At 45.8% G+C, this 18,447-nt stretch overlaps 1 protein-coding gene across 7 annotated transcripts in view; it reads right to left on the bottom strand.

Moving 5' to 3' along the window:
• Positions 1-18,447, bottom strand: part of SSBP2 (single stranded DNA binding protein 2) — a 787,338-nt gene that overhangs the window by 431,351 nt on the left and 337,540 nt on the right. For all 7 annotated transcript variants that reach the window (XM_085632417.1, XM_085632415.1, XM_085632414.1 and 4 more), the window contains exon 4: positions 9,335-9,419. In XM_085632417.1, coding sequence (XP_085488543.1) covers positions 9,335-9,419 — 85 coding nt within the window. The remainder of the gene's footprint in view (positions 1-9,334; positions 9,420-18,447) is intronic.

Here is an 18,447-nt window from a genome sequence, read left to right on the forward strand (position 1 = left end):
TCACGTTGTTTTGCTGTGACATTACAGCATCCTGGAGTTACACTAAAACAAAAGAAACAACAAAAACAAATCAAACTCAGGACATGAGCAAAGCTTCATCATTGCATCCAGTCTGATTTTTTGAAATGCCTCTGGTGTATTCCCCAGAAGAATTTTCTGTTTTTTGTGTGCCTGTTGACATGTTCCCAACAGCCGCACTGTAAAAGTAGCGTAGCCGCCTGGAACGTGTCGATGGCAGTAACAAAAAGGTTAACCCCTGATCCAAGACTTATCCTATAAACAATACCCAAACATGCCTCAGAATATTTCAAACACACATCAAATAGCAAAGACTTTAGTGTCTATATACGTATCCTGAGACAAATGGGCACCCATCTCCTTGGATACCTAACTGTTATTTTATTTGAGGTTTTTATAAAGCGCTACTAAACACCCTGTGTTTCCCTTAAAGCACTGTGTTGTGGGTACCTAAAGAGGGTTTAGCAAAGTTACAAAATAGTACATTCCCGGTGGCGGAGAACCAGTCGATCATCCAACAAAGATAGCCAGCACCTGAAGACAGTACACAAACAAGCATTTGCATTGCAATAGGTCTCGCATTTGCGAGATTTTGAGCTATTGCCAATGTAAATGACAATGCCTTTTATTTATGTTTAAAAAACCTGCAATAATAAAGGATATCGTCATTTACAATACCAATAGGTCAAAGTTTTGAAAATGCGAGACCTATTGCATTGTAAATGCTTGTTTTTTAGAACGCCAAGATTTGGGCATGGTCTGCCAGGAATTCTACACTGGACTACTTTCCATTTCCTTGTGGCGTAGTCAGTGGGGGCAGGCAGGGGGCCTCCTCACTAAATGAGGTGTAAATCGCACTCTAGCAGCAGGGCCACCAAAATAACCCGTTTTCCCATGCAGATTGATTAGTTCTACAGTGTTGCTTTGCAGGACCCTGCCCCCAGACACAGAGGGGAAGGAGGAGGTCGTGGCAACTGCAGACACCTTCCTTAATGTGAAAAACACAGGGCTGGACGATCACGCAATATTTCTTAAATTCGGACTATTCCTGCCGTCCTGGGACGCATGTCTAAAGTAAAAAAGTAGGGGAACGGTCTGTGTTAAATTTAAAAAGTAGGAGCACGCCGTGCCCTTCTGATCCCGCCCACTTCTATCACTGGGTGTTTGCAATGGTTCACGTCCATTTAACGCCCCTTCTCACAATGTGGCACAAGGAATATTTGTGCCATGAAAACTGCACCTTTTATGATGGAAAGAGAAGCAGGCTTTTCCAGCAGCTGGGCCTGCCTCGTCTAGGTTAGCGTATGCGCCGGTCGACAGCAATGGTAAGCGGTCATGGTTGAAGTACGGGCCTGCAGCAGAGCAGGAATGCCAACCATGCCATGGCAGTTTCGGCCCAGAGGCAGACGGCTCCACAAATAATTAACCGTGCGATAACAGCGCTGTTTGTTTGGTTACGCTAAGGACAGTTTTGCGCGCTTAAAGAAAAGCGTTAATCTATTCGCAGGTCTAGATTTCAATCACACTTTTTGTAAGGCTGCCGCAAACTCACAGAGCTAATGTGGCACTTGTGTACTAATTATAGACAGCACCTCGAATGTGCTCCCGCCCTGCTGCATGCGCCAATCTCACAGGACACCAGAGTCACCATTGTTTGTGCAATCGGTGACACAGATGTATGGCGCGCGAGTGACCCTGAGGCTTCTGCGTCACAGAACCTGCGGCAGCAAGCCGAGGCACGCCGCCTCCTTCTCCTCGCCCTTCTGCAAAGAGGGGGTCTGCAGCACAAGGAGAGGGCAGCAGAGCAGCAGGCGCTCTGCCTCTACAGCCTGCTCGCTGTGTTTTTCAGAATTTCTCCTAACAGCACTTCGCGCGCCGAGGACGAAATCTTCGCTTTGCATTCAGCAAGGGGGTCCCGGCAGATGCGGCCTGGCATTTGGCGCAAGTCGCGGCATTCTCAGTGACAGGTGGCGTTTTAGCAGCGCAATGAAGTAGCAGCAAAAAAAAGAAGTCTTGTTAATCACTCCCTGTTGCCTGCACCCTCCGGCAGAATCATATTGCTTTATGCAGATGAGCGCCTCGCGATTCCTGCGGTTTAGCTGTTGAAACGGAGCAGGCACCAGCTTCCAACGCTGTGTCAACAGGCACCTGAGGGCCTTCCAGCCGGCGTCTCAAGACTTTCACTATTTAAAGACCTGCTTTTAGCTCAAAATCAGTGGCTGCCTTTGGAGCTTAATTACTGCCCTTCACGTGGGGTCCGGCGCGCACTGCAGAATAGAGGCACGAGGGGTGACGCGCATATGGCTGCAGGGCCGTGATACGTGCGAGTACGACCAGCTCCTCGATGTGCTGTCCGCGGTGGGAGCGCTCGAAAGTTAAGAGACGCGTGAGTGTGCACATGGGCTGTCCGGGTGCCGTGAGCGTGCACATCCCTGTCCCCCTTTGGCCACCAAACCGACGACTATAGGTCTCGCCAAGGCGCTGCATCACTAGGTGAGACCTAAAAAGTTATGTTTTTAACATAATAACAAAACCTTGCACTGCAAGACTTGGAGAAGAGGCAAAGCCTGTGTCTGGCATCTGATCAGGCAGGACTTCGCCTCCATTGGAAAGGGCTGTAGTGTAGAGATAAGAAATTCCAGAGGGCCAATCCACAAATGTAGAAAGATGGACCACTGAATCTTCGGTATCCATATGGTCTGGTCCACAATGGGCAATGGCTATCAGAGCTTGGGTTACTAGTCTGCTGTTAATGGGCAAACAGTTCGCAAAGTAATTCAGTGAGCAGTCATGAAGCATCTTTTACATAATAGACAAGGTGTTTTAAGAGATGGGTCTTTCTTTTGCTCGAAGGCAGTGAAGAGATTTCAAGAGCTGTGTGATGTGGTCATGTTGTTTTAGACCAAACTGGAGAGCAGAGATTTGAAATAGAAGTGCTACAGAGACCATGGTTCAAACTGTTACAATAGCCCAGGCTTGGCATGACCACAGCAAGTATTGGGGTAATTTTCAGTGAGCAGAGAAACATTGGTAGAACCCCACTAAGTAGACACATACGATGTTAAAGGCTAGGAGATGATCCTTTTATCTACTTACTTGCCCTGGTGTAAATCACAAATAATTCACATCTGCTTTTTAAAAGCCCGCGTCCGGACAGTAGTCCATAGGCTACACATCATGTGATGGAATTAGGATTTTTGTGTTTAAACGCAAGTTATTTTGTTATTTTACAGAGAAATAAGATGAAAGAATCCATCGGTGTCATTAAATCAGCTCCCACGGTTACTGAAAGTGCCCTTCTTAGAAAATAAAAACACAAAAAGTGAAAATTTCTGCTTACAAATGGCACACTTTGTTACTCCTTCCTCACGGCCTTTGGCATTGTGTGTAGATATGCGAGGAGTCAAGAATTTTTTTTTTTTACCAGGTTTCCTTGTTAGAACAAAATATAAAAAAGCATGACATATTAATCAATTAATCCCGTAGATGGGAATATATTCATTAAAAGATACAACAAACACCACTAAAGGAGGGAAGAGGATGTGGCGTTAAGGACACAGCTGCCGACTTCGGAACTGAGGAACCAGGTTCAAGTCAATGAATCTCCCAGTGCCCAAAAAGATTTATCTGGGCCTTGTGCAATGTTACTAGTGCTATGTGTAAAGTGCTAAGTAAAGTGCTCCAAGGCCCTTGGGAGAGTTTGCACTAGATAAAACTGCAAAGGTAATAACTATATAAAGGTCTATTAAAAATACAACAGATGGTTGTAAACACTCAAACACAGCAAGGTAAGAAATGGGAAATAGCTTTAGCGGGGAAAAGAAATTCATGGGGAACGGAAGTACTTTTGAAACTCCTTGCCATCCATGAATTACACGTAACTGTACGTGATAATTGGTTTGATTCTAACTTAACCCTCTCAAGAGGATACTTAACATCTACACTTCCCCTATCCCTTAATGGCTCGCACAAGTAGAAAAGCTACTAAAATATCTGAGGCAAAAATCAAGTGGCTGATTTAGAGTTTGTCATGCAGGGGTAAGTCCCACCATACAGTGTCCTCTGCTTGCCAAATCACTCATTGAAGGTGGCAAAAAAACGCAACACTCTCCACTCTAATTTAAGCAGATGGCTTTATATGTGAACCTTTAACAGCTCATACTCCATTGGGTCGTCAGTGGAGGGTGTCAGCGACAGAGCTAGAATAAGCTCTGTCGCTGACATACTTTAGTTCAGCCCGACCGTAAATCAGGAAGGCAGCCTTCAGTTTGGCTGGGAGGTTACTCCATTGCGACGGAGTAAACTCTCCGGCAAACTCCAAATCAGCCCCCAATTCAAGAGATTTTCCAGACAGTACACAACTTTAGTTGACTTATTCTATATAAAAGTTACATTTTAAACATTAATCTATAAGAGGGAATGGTCCCTGAGGGTTACATTTAAAAGCCTTATAATTTGACAAAGGTTTTTTCTTCGTTTCTACAATAATGTAGTGGCGCAACACCTATTTTGTTTTAATTTAGTGCCTCTTGCCACAGATTTGCTGTTTATCATCATTGTAAAGGTAAGATGCGTTACTGTTAACCTTTGGCATTCAGGATTTCAACACCAGATGGTTGAACACCTGAGTCTGGTGCTGAGATTCAAACTAATCACCTACAAGTAGCACACGTTTTACCAGCAATCAAATGACTCCGAGGGCTATCTTACCAGACCCATCATGTTACTTTGCATACTACTACTGCCTGTTTGAATGGTACCTACCGCCTGTCTGTGACCAGTATCTCTCGGTGAGGTCAAAGCTGATGTCTGATCAACAGGGACCTTACTCTTCGATATACTACCTACTCATGCCCAGCACACAATTTCTATGCCTGTGTTCTGTAAAGTGTTTCATTTGGATGCCCCCTGACATAAAAGAACTTTGATTAGCCGGTTCATATGAAGATATCCACATACGATTAACCTTCAAAAGATGTAACAGCATAGTAACATGGCTTGTTGCACAAGCTTCTTATGGCATTTTACTTTTACATACATGGATAGGGTGCTGCGAAGACCAACAGGAAATGGTGTTTGACTTCAGTAGTTACTTAGAAAGATTGTACTTTAACACATATTTTCATACTTTGAATTGTGTCAAATACGGATTGTTGTCTGGAGTCTTTAGTGGCACAGATGGGCTCAAAACAATGCATTGCAATACAGCCATAAGTGGTTGCCAGTGGCTGCGGTTTCAAGCATCCCATTCATGTCTTTCCTTCAGCCATGAGACCGGCTCTGCAAGTCAATTACTGCTTTGACACTACCTCCTGCATCCAGACGGCTACTGGCAGTAAATTCACCCAATCTAAGACAGTGTTTCAATGCTCCCTAATGGAAAGTGGCATTTTGGAATCATGCTATGAGTGTTCTGAAATGCCTGTGTTGTGTGGGTCAGTTGAATGCAACGTTTAAGCACAAAAAAAATCATTAACAAGAATACCTCTGAAAACAGAGGCCCTTTGGGGCCTCATACAAGGTACTGCGAGTAAAGCACAACTTAAAACGGGGAAGCCATCTGGAGCACTGACTCACTAAAAAGCATTGTTTTGTAGTATTAGTGAAATCAGAAAGAATAACACAAACTCATTGAAACAAGAGTCCCTCTTCCTCAGCTGGCTAACAATAACCAAGAGGGTGCCCACATACATGACACGGGGACTAGGAACTCAAGGTAATTTAGAGTGACCACTTCACTTCATTAACTACACCATCTCCAGCCCTGAACCTAACTGCAAATCACTGTTTTCAGGTGAGTTAATCTAATTAGTTCAATGGAAGCAAAAATAGTACAACACTCAGATACATTAGTTTATTACATTGAAGTACAAAGCAGGAAACGGTGTCGATCATGATGTGAAGTGGTCACCTTTAGGTAAGTGCAACATTCATTATTCGGCCTGCACGTGAGACTTTTTTTTTTTCTTACAACCCATGGCCCCTCTCTTCTCATCTTCCCCTTTAGGTGGAGAGCCTAATAGATAATACAACTGTCTGGGTGCGAAAGTCATTTGGGAGCTTACCTGAAACCACCCAAGGCTTACCACTGGTTGGTTTTACTATAGCTCATTTGTCTGATTCTTCTTTTATTCGTAGCTTTGAAAGTCCTTTTCCAAGAGCATTTCTAATGTACTTGTATCCTTCCACTGCTCACTCTAAGGGAGCTACTTTTTAAGTCTCGCCTGAGCCAGCGCGCATGCACTGCCCTACGAGGCATTTAGTAAGGGCTTTGGAACTCTGAACACATGCTTGTGCGTTGTGCTTTTTTTTTTTTACTAACCCGCAATAGGCCAGTGCATGCGTCTTTCTTAAAAAGACAGCACTCAATTGGTTCAAGGCGGGTGATTGTCCAGTCTTCTTTGTTCCCTGGCCTAGGGTGCTCGGGAGCGAGCAGCGGCGCGCTGCATTCCTCATGTGGATCAGGTTACTGCGGCCGCGGCTTTCACTTTCATCGGCGGGCACGATGCCAGCTGCATTTATTACAATGCGAGCATACCACTCTTTAATTAGGTTTATTCACACAATGCGCCTAGAGCGCGCTTCACATTCAAATTCTGCCGACTTCAGCTGCTTGGTGCTTTCAGAGCCTCAAAGTGGCAGAGCACAAGTATCCCCGAGATCACAATTCTTTGTCAGCTCCCAGACACCCCCCTCCCTCCCTCCAGATCGCTAGTGAATTTCAATTGCGCACCACTCACGGGCTTGTTTTCAGATTTTGGCCACACAACTCCCCCAGCATTGCTCCTTGCCCCATTCCTCTACCAGTGTCACTGCTTATTTTTGCTAGCAGGGCCACTCCTGTGACTGCTTTCAAATTCTGCCAACTTCAGCTTCTTGGTGCTTTCAGAGCCTCGAAGCGGCAGAGCACAAGTATCCCCCGAGATCACAATTCTCTATCTGCTCCCAGACACCCCCTCCCTCCAGATCTCTAGTCTATTTGAATTAATCTCACCTAAAAGCATTTTTTAATGTGAGCGCGTTCACCTTCGGTGCTCGACTGTGCCGTCCCCACCCATCACTGCCTGTGTTACCGCTGCAAAGTAGTAAGTGCCTGCAGCGTGTATTCCTAAGGATGTGGTCTGTCGGCTAGATTGCCGACTTTGGTGTTGGAAACCAGGGTTCGAGCTTCGGGGTCACGTCCACATCCTGTGATTCTGGGCAAACCACGTAATCTCCCCGTGCCTGAATGTGTCCTTGTGTAACATAACCGGTGCTCATGTAAAGCGCTCCAATACCGCCGGGTTGAGTTTGCGCTATATAAATTTGCATTAAAAAATGGAGGGGGGTTCTATGGCCCGCTCTCAGACTCACCCTGTTCAGTGGTAGGGAGAAGCAATTCAGCAACTAAAACGCTGTGTTATCACATACATTGCACTTTAATTATAGGCATGTTTCACAGCAGTTTCACGCGCGCCTGCTTGTTCGCAGATAATGCAGTTAATCAAGGGAGCAAAGTGCTGTTTTTTGTGGCCATGATGTAGCAGCACAGCGTGCTTTTTTGGGACCTCACGTGATGCCTTTGGAGCAGACAGGGGGAAGATGCAGCCGGCGCTACCGTGACTCTCACAGGCAGGACCTGTTACCACAGAGCGGTGCTGCCGTTAAGTTTGCAGACTTCAGGGGCACACCCCATGACTGCAGGCTGGCTCCAAGCAAAAAGGGGCAGTGCCGTGCAGAGGGTGGTTTATAGGGCCAAGCAGAGACTCGCAGCAGCTCGCCAGCTCCCCCGGAACACATTTGTCCTTCATTGCCCTCTTAACAGAGGGCCGCTTCTTGGCCTTCTAAGGGCAGCTTTGGCGCAGAGAGGAACAGAGAAACTATAGCTGACAACTAACATGAACTAAATACAAAAGGTCCCAAAGGCGAGACCTATTGGCTATGCCAATGCTCGTTTCTTTCGTCTTCAGCACTCCACAAGAGTGCATGTATATTCAAGCTCCCTCTTTAGTGCGCTTCTCTACCCCTCTAGGTGCACCTCTCTCTCGCCTGTGCTTTTCCCTCTTCCTCCATGGTAGGCTCATCCTCACGTGCTTCTCCCCATCACTTTCACAATGCTCTACCAGTTTGCTTTTCTTCCGCCACACTTCATGTTTTTCTCTTGCACGATTGCTTTGCTCCACTCCCCCTGTGTCCTCCATGTAACACGTTGCCGCTAATAAGATCACATTTTACGGAGTTTTTATATCAGAAATAGTTTTTAAAATACATTTCCAAGAGTGGGCTGCTGATCACAACTGCACCTAAGCATTTTAAAATAGGCCTTGAATGACGCAGTGCTCAGAGACAGATGTACAATAGCATTATTTGGGTGTGTGCTTTTGATGTTCAACGCAAAGTGACAACTTCATCCAAAATACAAAGATTTACTTCATTAAAAATGTTCAAACAGAAGCATAGGACATACAGTTAATTCACAAAACCTATGTACGGATATGCCATACAGCATAACATTCATGAAATAAACCTGCTTCATTTAAATCCAAACCTTGTTACGGGTCACTATATTTTGCAGTAAAGATTTTGTTTCCATTTATAAGCGGTATATCATGAGCTCAAGTTTCTTATTCGTGCCACAAACCTTGTAATGACAACTGCTACGAAATAGAACCCAATTCAGCAAAGATCTCCAGGAAATCTGATTTCTTGGGTGCTCCTGGTATGGTTTGTGTATCACAAAAAGGTAAGAATTCTACTATAAACATAGGAGTGGTCAAATGGAAGTCAAAGTCCAACTTCTACCTCTAGGGCTTTGTAAATCAGGACTTTGTGTCCACAGCTTATGCAGTCAAACGTTTGAGGAAATCTATGGTTGGCTGCAGAACATCAATAAATGTCTACATCACGCTTTTGAGAATAAAATCTCAACAATGCGCTCAGACACCATGACACTGACATCTTTCTCACGGTTGACCCAGGATGAGACCACACGCCCCTTCTAGATGTGAATATAGAAACGTCTCAATAGATAGGAGGGAGGACTGCATCCACCCTTCATGCCAAGAGCCATACACACATGCTACCAATCATACGATGGGGCACACACAAAGATAATGCTTATTCGTTTACAGGAATAAATCTGGAGACCTGATAGACGATACAACTGCAAGAAAATAACAAATTTTTTAAGTCCGCAGCAAACTTGGGAGTTGGAGGATATTATTCATAAACCAGTAGTAATAAAATATAATAGAAGAGAACAACAGCCACCTCCGGCAGAGAAACAAAATGTAAAAACACTAGGCAAAGCCAGTATTACTGGGAATCATTAACTCACATAATCATGGAAAGCTTTAGCTTCACTCGAGTGTTCACAGGTTTCTCTTCTTTCAGGAGCAGCACAGTAAAGATCCCAAAATACACTGCAAATACAATAATACAGATCGGTTGGCATTGGATCTAAATCACGGACACAGTTCTAAAAGCAGGTAAATGTATTATTTTGTTCTTCATCCTTCTAGATACATGTCCATATTGACGCACATAGCAAGAATCATTAATAAACAAGTCAGTGAACCTAAAAAAATTCAAGTCCCATGGGAACTTTGTTTAGTTTTGCAAAAACTGCGTAGCGGAATTACACCTAGCTGGGAAGAAAAGCCAATTTTACTCAGGAACAGGCACTTTTTGTGGATTGGAATAAATCTGTTCAAAAGTTAGAGAAGTTTTGGTCTGTTTATCCAAGAGGCTATCGCAGTACCAGCCCACACGAACACTGCACTCTACAGGAGCTTTTCTGACAGTAGTGCCCAAGACAAAGAAGAAAAGATGGGGTGAATCTCCCTTTTCTGCTATGGCTACCAGAGGCTGGAATTCTTTGCCCTTGTCTCTCAGATCCATTAAGGACCCAGTGTATTTTAGACGTCAGTTGAAGAATTGGCTTTTTAATAAAGCATTCTGACTCTCCCCTGTAGACTTCATCTCACTGATCTGTTAGCGCGGGGATACTATCAAGTAGCTGTGCACTCTAGAAATGTTTTGTGATGGAGTGATAGCTATCCATAGATGCTAAAGGGATTAGGGGATTTAAGATGCTCGTTAGCAGGTCATGATAAAGAACACTTTGTTGTAGTCATCATTTCGTGAAGCGATGAAGGGTCCAATAAGGTTTCTAGATCCAGCATTGGGAAACCGGGTGTGAAGATAGTCACAGAGAGAGGTTATACCCTAAAACATATTAAAGTTACTTTTCAGCGAGACATTTGCAGAGTCGAGCAGGAAACCATAGATCCACAACTCAAAATTGGCCCTATGGAAGACAGAAGCTATATCAGTCGCTATTTTGCTTACAGAGAACTGAGATCTGCAGGCTTAAAAAACAAACAAAATAGAGAGCCATCATGTCCAGTGGGAAATGAGAAGAGGGCAGGTAGAGTCGGTGCGCATGCCCTTCCGCTGGACCAAGCGGAATCAGGTGGGTTCCAGGACTGCAGATAGTGGGGGGACAGCATTGGAACCATCAAAGCTCTGTTGCACATTTTCATTAGACATGGAAGCAGGCTTTACTGAGAGACAGGCTGGGTGCAAATCCATGGCAGAAGGAGCCACGCTGTACCCAGAGGCAGATGCGTGGGACCGAAGACCAGTTACTTACTGCAGTCCCGCAGTGTGAGGGCAAGGCCTCCCAGACTTGCCGATCAGGTTTTTTGTTAAAGGGGACAGTCCGCGTGGCCCTACCCTGGGCCGTTTTTGGCCCCAGGGACCCCAGCCCTCCGAGTCAGCCCTTTTTAGGTCTCGCCTGACCCAGCGCATGCGCTGCCTTGGCGAGACTTTTTGTGAGGACTCAAAAAATGCTACCATGGCCAGCCTAAAGCTACAGTGCATGTGCGCGGGTGCGCGCTTAGGAGCAGAGGCTGGCAAACCTCATCATGCTCATTAAGCGCCCGCGATCACTTTCACTCGCGATCACTTTCGCGGCGCCCCTTTGATGTTCTCATTCAAAGAACATCAAACATCAAAGAACATGTTGTTGTGTTAATGCTTTGCTGCGCTCGTTTGTCTTACAATGTGCTTTCTCTTTCCACAAACTCGATGTTTGTGTTCCTTTATTTTGAGATGCTTTTAGTATTACTGTTTTGTGACTTAAAGAACATTAAGGAAATGTTACTGTGAAACTGGACAACGTTCACAGTGTTTATTTCTGATCGCAGCGGCTGCTTCATGTCCGTTGCACCATTCAGGGAGTCCTTTCGTTGGCGCTTTCATGAGGACATGATGATGAAGCTGGAAACGTTTGGCACATTCTCTTTAAAAGCACAGCATGGTGGCGACTGGTTAATCGATTAGACCTATGTAGCGCTTTAGTTTAGATCTCAAATCGCTATGGTGGGTGCAGCAGTTACAACTCATGAAATATGGGGTGCAACTCACAAGGAGGGGGCAGGTTTGAGTGCACATTGGCTGCAATCCAACTCTTAAGATGATGGGCTGTGTGTATCCATTATCAGCACTCAGTCGTCGCTAAGTGACCTTGTTTGTTTTGTTGTTGTTAATGCTTTGCTGCGCCTGTTTGACTTACAACGTACTTTCTCATTCCACAAACTCGATGTTTGTGTTCCTTTATTTCGAGATGCTTTTAGTATTACTATCACACGCCCAACCACACACACCACACACACCACACAACCACACACCACACACACCCAAAACCACACCTACACAACCACAACCACAACCACAACCACACCCACACCCACACCCAACCACACCACCACACCACCACACACACAACCTCACCCATACACATACCCACAACCACACCCACACAAAACCACACCCACAACCACACCCACACAAAACCACACCCACAACCACACCCACACAAAACCACACCCACAAAACCACACACACACACACATCCACACACAACAACCACACCCAACCACACACACCCACACCCATCCACACACATCCACACACATCCACACCCAACCACACCACCACCACCACCACACACCACACACCACACACCACACACCACACACCACACACCACACACAACCACACACACACACACCCACACCCACAAACACACAACCCCACACACAACCACAACACCACACACAACCACAACACCACACACAACCATATACAACCACACACAACCATATACAACCACACACAACCACACACAACCACACACAACCACACACAACCACACACAACCACACACAACCACACACAACCACACACAACCACACCAAGCATTGGCATAGCCCATAGGTCTCACCTTTGGGACCTTATAAGTGTTTAGCCATGCAACAGTTGATGTGGTTGCACCAAGGATATTGTGCTGCATAACTAAATACTTAGAAGGTCCCAAAAGCGAGACCTATTGGCTATGCCAAATCTTGTTTCAATCTGGAGGCAGGCCATCCGCCCGAGCTGATTTCAGCCCCAGAGCCCAGCATTTAAAAATCTTTTTTTTTAAATTACATTAAAATCCGAAGCTCCACCGCAAGGAGGGCAGCCCCACCTTTAAACAACAAGCAAAGGCATAGCCAATAGGTCTCGCTTTTGGGACCTTATAAGTAATTAGTTCTGCAGCAGAATATCCTTGGTGCAACATCAACTGTTGCATGGTTAAATACTTATAAACACTCCTCCCTGACAGTGACGCTCAGCAGGATGGCCCCGCCCTAACAGTTGGAATACAATGACAAAGGAGAAAGGAGGGATGAAAAATAATTTGTAAGCGTGAGATACAGAGACAGAAGTGTAAGGTGGCAGTTGAAAGAGGTATGAGCGTATTTGCCACCATTGAAGTAAAGGAAAGTGGAGATTTAGAAAAACAAAATCGGGGGAACGCATTTTCCCCATTGACTTCTATTGAAGCTGAGGCAATTTCAGGCAGGAGACCGCTAAAATGAAATCACATTTTGCTTTAAGAATCAGGAGTCTCCCGCCTGATGCGGGTCAATAGGCATGTTTGTAGGAGGTGAAATCAAGACCAGGCAGCTTTGGTATCCTTCACTCCAGCATTCGAAAAGCTTTGGGCCCCCGAACTCATTGTTTCAATTTCAGCACTAGGCCCAGGGGTGTGGGTGGAGTTCGTGATTTGGGCTCTACTTAATGTGAAAGGGTGGGTGGTGGTTGAGTGAGTGAAATTACATGTGTAGGTGTGCGAGTGAAAGGGGGATTAGAAGGATAATGGATAGAATTGTGGATGGACGGATAAGCGAAAGAATGGATGAATGAAAGGGAAGGTGGGTGGATGAATGGATGCATGAAAGGGTGGATGGGTAAGTAAACAAATGGATGAAAGGATGGATGAGTGAAAGGGAGAGTGGGTGGGAATGGATGAGTGAAAGGGAGGGTGGGTGGGAATGGATGAGTGAAAGGGAGGGTGGGTGGGAACGGACGAGTGAAAGGGAGGGTGGGTGAGAACGGACGAGTGAAAGGGAGGGTGGGTGGGAACGGACGAGTGAAAGGGAGGGTGGGTGGGAACGGACGAGTGAAAGGGAGGGTGGGTGGGAACGGACGAGTGAAAGGGAGGGTGGGTGGGAACGGACGAGTGAAAGGGAGGGTGGGTGGGAACGGACGAGTGAAAGGGAGGGTGGGTGGGAACGGACGAGTGAAAGGGAGGGTGGGTGGGAACGGACGAGTGAAAGGGAGGGTGGCTGAGTGAAAGGATGGATGGCCGAGTAAAAGAGGGTCGATGGATGGGATGAGTGAAAGGGTGGATGGATGAGCAAAAGGATGGATGACAAAGTATGGCTGAATAAGTGAAAGGATGGATGAATTAAAGGGTAAATGGATGAGTGAAAGGGAGGGTGAATGGAAGAATTAAAGGGTGGATGGATGAGTGAAAGGAAGGGTGGATGGATGAGTGACAGCACGGGTGAGTGGATGGGTGAATGAAAGGGTAAATGGATGGATGAGTGGTTGGGTGGAAGGATGAGAGAAAGGATGGATGATTGGATTGCTGAGGGAAAGGGTAGGTGGATGAGTGAAAGGGAAGATGGCTAGAGTGCAAGAACGAATGTCGTGAAAGGGTTTACGTATGGAAGGATGGATGAGTGAAAGGAGTGATGGATGGATGGGCTTGGAGATGGATGCATAGGTTTGGATATAGATGGGTGGACGGACAGAATGGTGAAAGACTGAATGATGGATGAAAGATTGAATGCACGACAGAATATAAAGGTGACATTGTGGATATCAGCAGGTGGAGGGAAGGATGAATGGGTAGATGCATGGACGGAATAGACAAGAGAGCTCTTCTGAGGCTTGTTGTAATGACTTGTTTAGTTTGCATGGTGCCATAAGATATTTGGTTCAAAGTTGGGGGATTTTAATATTTTGGCTACTCCCTTGACTAGGCCCCACCAGTAATTTCCTGAACAGGACTACCAATATGGCGGGTCACCGGGCTGGGCAGCTCTGTCCCACACCGCAGATTTGTCTCCAGAGCTGGGCTCCTTGTCCGCGCTTAAGCGCTTCCATACAAGCCTTCATTATAGCGCCTGGCGCCAGGGAAGGGGAGGCACTACGGAGCAGGTCCAGAGAGCCGGCTCATTCAACGCAGGGCCGAGGAGGAGGCCTGCAGGGGTGGGGGCGGGAGGGCCGGCAGCGAGGCCACTGTCGCACGCAGGCTCCCAATTACAAAGATATTTGGCACACGCTGGCAATTAATGCCAACATGGCGGTGGATGAATGGAAACCGCACAGCGACCCACAGGGATGAGGTGGCGTCTCGGGGGAGTGGGGTGAGGGGAGAGAAAGTGGGTGAGGGGGGACGGCAGATGGTGGGGAAGAGTGTGGGAGCGTGAAGAGAGCGGGAGAGAAAAGACTGGAACAAGTGAGGCACACAAAGGAGGAAAGGGAACAGAAAACAGACAGGATATAAAACTCATGATACTAAACTGTTTTCATAGCTGAGAATCTGTAAAGCAACACTGGTTGGAGCCATATCAGCTAGGGAAACGGAGAGAGGAGGGAGAAAACGGAGCAGGAGAAAGAAGAAAGGCGGGAGGAGGGTGAGATAATAAGATATGGATTAAAAGGTAGAATGATAGCGAGGAAAGATAGGGAGGGAGGGAGAAAAAGGGAGACAAATAAGGGGAGGGGGTGCGAAGCTAGGGGGAGACAAGATAAGGAGAGAAAGAGGGCTATGCAATATAAAGAGAAAGGACTTGTCTGCAGAGCTGAGCTACTTGTCCGCGTTTAAGCGCTTCCATACAAGCCTTCATTATAGCGCCTGGCGCCAGGGGAGGGGAGGCGCTACGGAGCGGGTCCAGCGAGCCGGCTCATTCAACGCAGGGCCGAGGAGGAGGCCTGCTGGGTGGGGGCGGGAGGGCCAGCAGCGAGGCCACTGTCGCAAGCAGGCTCCCAATTACAAAGATATTGTAGGGAGAGACAAGGTAAGGAGAGAAAGAGCTTTCACTCTGTAAACAATTCACAAATCTCGGGCCACATAAATCATGCTTTTTATTTACCTCTTGAAAAGGGCACAGCGGAGCAGAGCATCAGGGAAACAAGCACGCGAGTGGTGCGTGCGCGAAAACAAGCACGGGAGTTGTGCGCGCGCGCGCTAAAAGAAAAAAAAACAAGTATATGCTGAGAAAGTACCTGAAAAGTTGAAGCTGGTTGAAAGCCTGAGCGAGTCACTGCAGTCATCAAGGTTCTGTTTGGTGTGCGGCGAAAGTGAAAGCAGCGCGAATTAATGTGAGACGGCGGGGGAGGGGCGGAGGAGCGTTCAGACAGCAAGCGAGAGGAAAGACAGATGGCGCCTGATCGGGCACTGAAAGCTGGCGGCTGTGCGCGTGTACGTATCCGCAAGCGCTAGGCCAGCAAAAGTGTGGGGTAGCATTTTTTAAAGACCACTACTAAATGTCTTGCAGAGCAGCGCATGCGCTGGCTCAGGCGAGACCTAAAAAGCCTCAGGGAGGTGGGAGTATGCCGAAGGGCAAAGGGATTCCAGGTGCCCCCCGCCCCATTAAAGTTAAAGCCCCAGGGTTGTGGTGGTCCCTGCTGTTTGATTAAACACTGGGAGGGAGGCCCGTACACCCCCCTTCTTTATTTTTCATATGCCCCCGGGATTTGGCTCACCCGCTTTTTTTTCCCCCTCAGTTTTGCCGTAAATCCGCAAATTCACCCGCACATTTGCAGCTCTTTTTAATGCATGGCATTCCTACCCTTCCCCCTTTTCTTATTTTTTTCTTTTTTTGTAGGACTCTCCTTTAAGTAGAGTCCCAAGATGGCTGCCAACACTTCCTGGGTGAAGTGTTGGCAGCTAATCAAATTTCAGTAGGATCTGCGAGTCCACTGCAAGGACTCGCGTCCCCAGATATCTATATTTTTTTTAACTTAAATATCTCTGCATCTACTTAACAGATTTACACCATATTACAAAAAGCACCCTTTGTGGACCAACATCTAGCTTTCTGCCAAATTTGGAGTAATCCAGTCAAGCAGTTCGGGCTATAGTTGTGTTCAATACATGAAAAATCCCCATAGACATAACATGGGGAGAACGCGTTTTGGGACCCCTTTTTTTCTTGGCACCAGCTTGACGGATCACCCCGAAACTTTGAAAACAGCTGCAGAACCAGAAAGGGGATGCTTTTTGAAACTTTTGTGAAGATTCGTCAAGCAGCACGAAAATTAGCGACAAAACAATTATCGCTTTTCCTATGGAAACATTTGCCCTAACTATAACTGCCTACTGGTTATCGCCAGTAGGTAATATGCAAACATGCAAACATGCATACACACACACAAGTTGTGTCAACTACTCTAATTCTAGCCACATCTCCCTGAAGGAATTAACATTCTTTTAATCTTTAATAACGTTTGACAAAACTGCAGACATCCTTATGAAAGTTTGACTCAACCACACTCACTCAGCCCCTAGGTAAAGATCCATTAAGGGGCCACAATTCTAAGGTGTGCACCAAAATTTTAATTGGTGGTCCCAAAAGTACTGAACCAGATTTTACTTCCATAGGCAAAAAGCGTTGCACCTACAACAAAAACCTCTGAGTGGACTATACTGAAAAGTATTTGCTGTGAAAACAGCTTAGTCCAATTTACAATTCTTTTGCAGTTTTGCAAAAAAAAGGAAACAAAAAAATAAAGGCAAAAAAGAAGCCACCTTGTGAGGTTAAAAAACAACTCGGCTACTGCTGACCTAATTACAGACACTCATAGTTGAGAGAGGTGATTGGTGGCATTGTTTTGTAGCATTTATCTAGTGTCTCATGATGGGGTCACAAAGTGCTCATATTTTCACTCGTTTCTGGGCATCCTTTTGTGACTGTACATTAGGAAGGGTGCAGAATGTAGTATGTTCTATGTGAGCCTTAGTAGGATGTGATGCAAGCGTTCGAAGACCTGCTCAAACCTGGTGTGGATCGAGGCACACTACATAACCATGAAAGGTTGTAAAGAGTGTTAGAATAAGCCAGCCACGCAAACCTACCTACTACTTTGTAAATATCATAATCTGCCTGCTTCTTCTGTTATTACTGATACAAGAACTAGGTCTTTAATGCTTTTTAATTTGGGGATAATTGTCAATACTCTTTACTGGAGCAAAGATTTGATGTCCAAGTTTGACTGTCTAGGTGGAGTCAATATTATGGGGCCAACTTGGAGAAGAGAGATTTAGTTTGGTGAAACTTGGAGAGTTGTGTATATTATTTATTTTAAAAAAGGTCCGGTCCCATGAATTGCTCGGTGAGCCACATACCTTGCTTTAAAGGTGACCCTTTTAGCTAGTATGAGCCAGTGTATGGAAAAAGGCTAGATCCAATGTGGCTCCACATCGTTAATTTGAAAAGCTGTCTGTCTGCCACATTTTGAATTCCCTACATATTTAGCAGCATTCATAAGGTAGCTCTGAGGGAATATACTAGTGCAAAAGGAAGTTTACTAAGTCTACTACTGGCAACAAGTGACATAGCTCATTATTGGTGAGATCATCAGTGGCTGCCCCACCCACAATCGAAAGGCTCAGGTGGACAGATATCTGTGTTGTGGCGGAGGAGTCTGACATTGGGGAGTGTTGTGAAACGACTTTCAAGCAATACAGCCTATTGCATGACTGGAGTGTTGGGCAATGAGTCGAATTTGGGTGATTTATTGTCATGTCAATCATGTCATGGAACGTAGACCAAATGTATGTGTATTGAATAGTGTGCTGAAACATTTTACATAAGTTTCTTTGTGTTGCTTTTGTCTGTCATTGCAACTGTAAAGCTAAGAAAAGTCATAAAAAATTATCTCAACCCATGAAAGCATGAATTGGCCATTTCACTTACTAGTGTTATAATGGAAAGTTTGGAGCATAATAACCCCAAGTTTCTCCCTTCAGTAGAGTATGGTGGAGGGGGTCTTAGTACCGTAATGTTCAAAGATTAACAATTCATCCAGTTGCCACATGGGAGA

This window comes from Triturus cristatus, chromosome 2_1 (genome assembly GCF_964204655.1).
Source record: "Triturus cristatus chromosome 2_1, aTriCri1.1, whole genome shotgun sequence".
Classification (NCBI taxonomy): domain Eukaryota; kingdom Metazoa; phylum Chordata; class Amphibia; order Caudata; family Salamandridae; genus Triturus; species Triturus cristatus.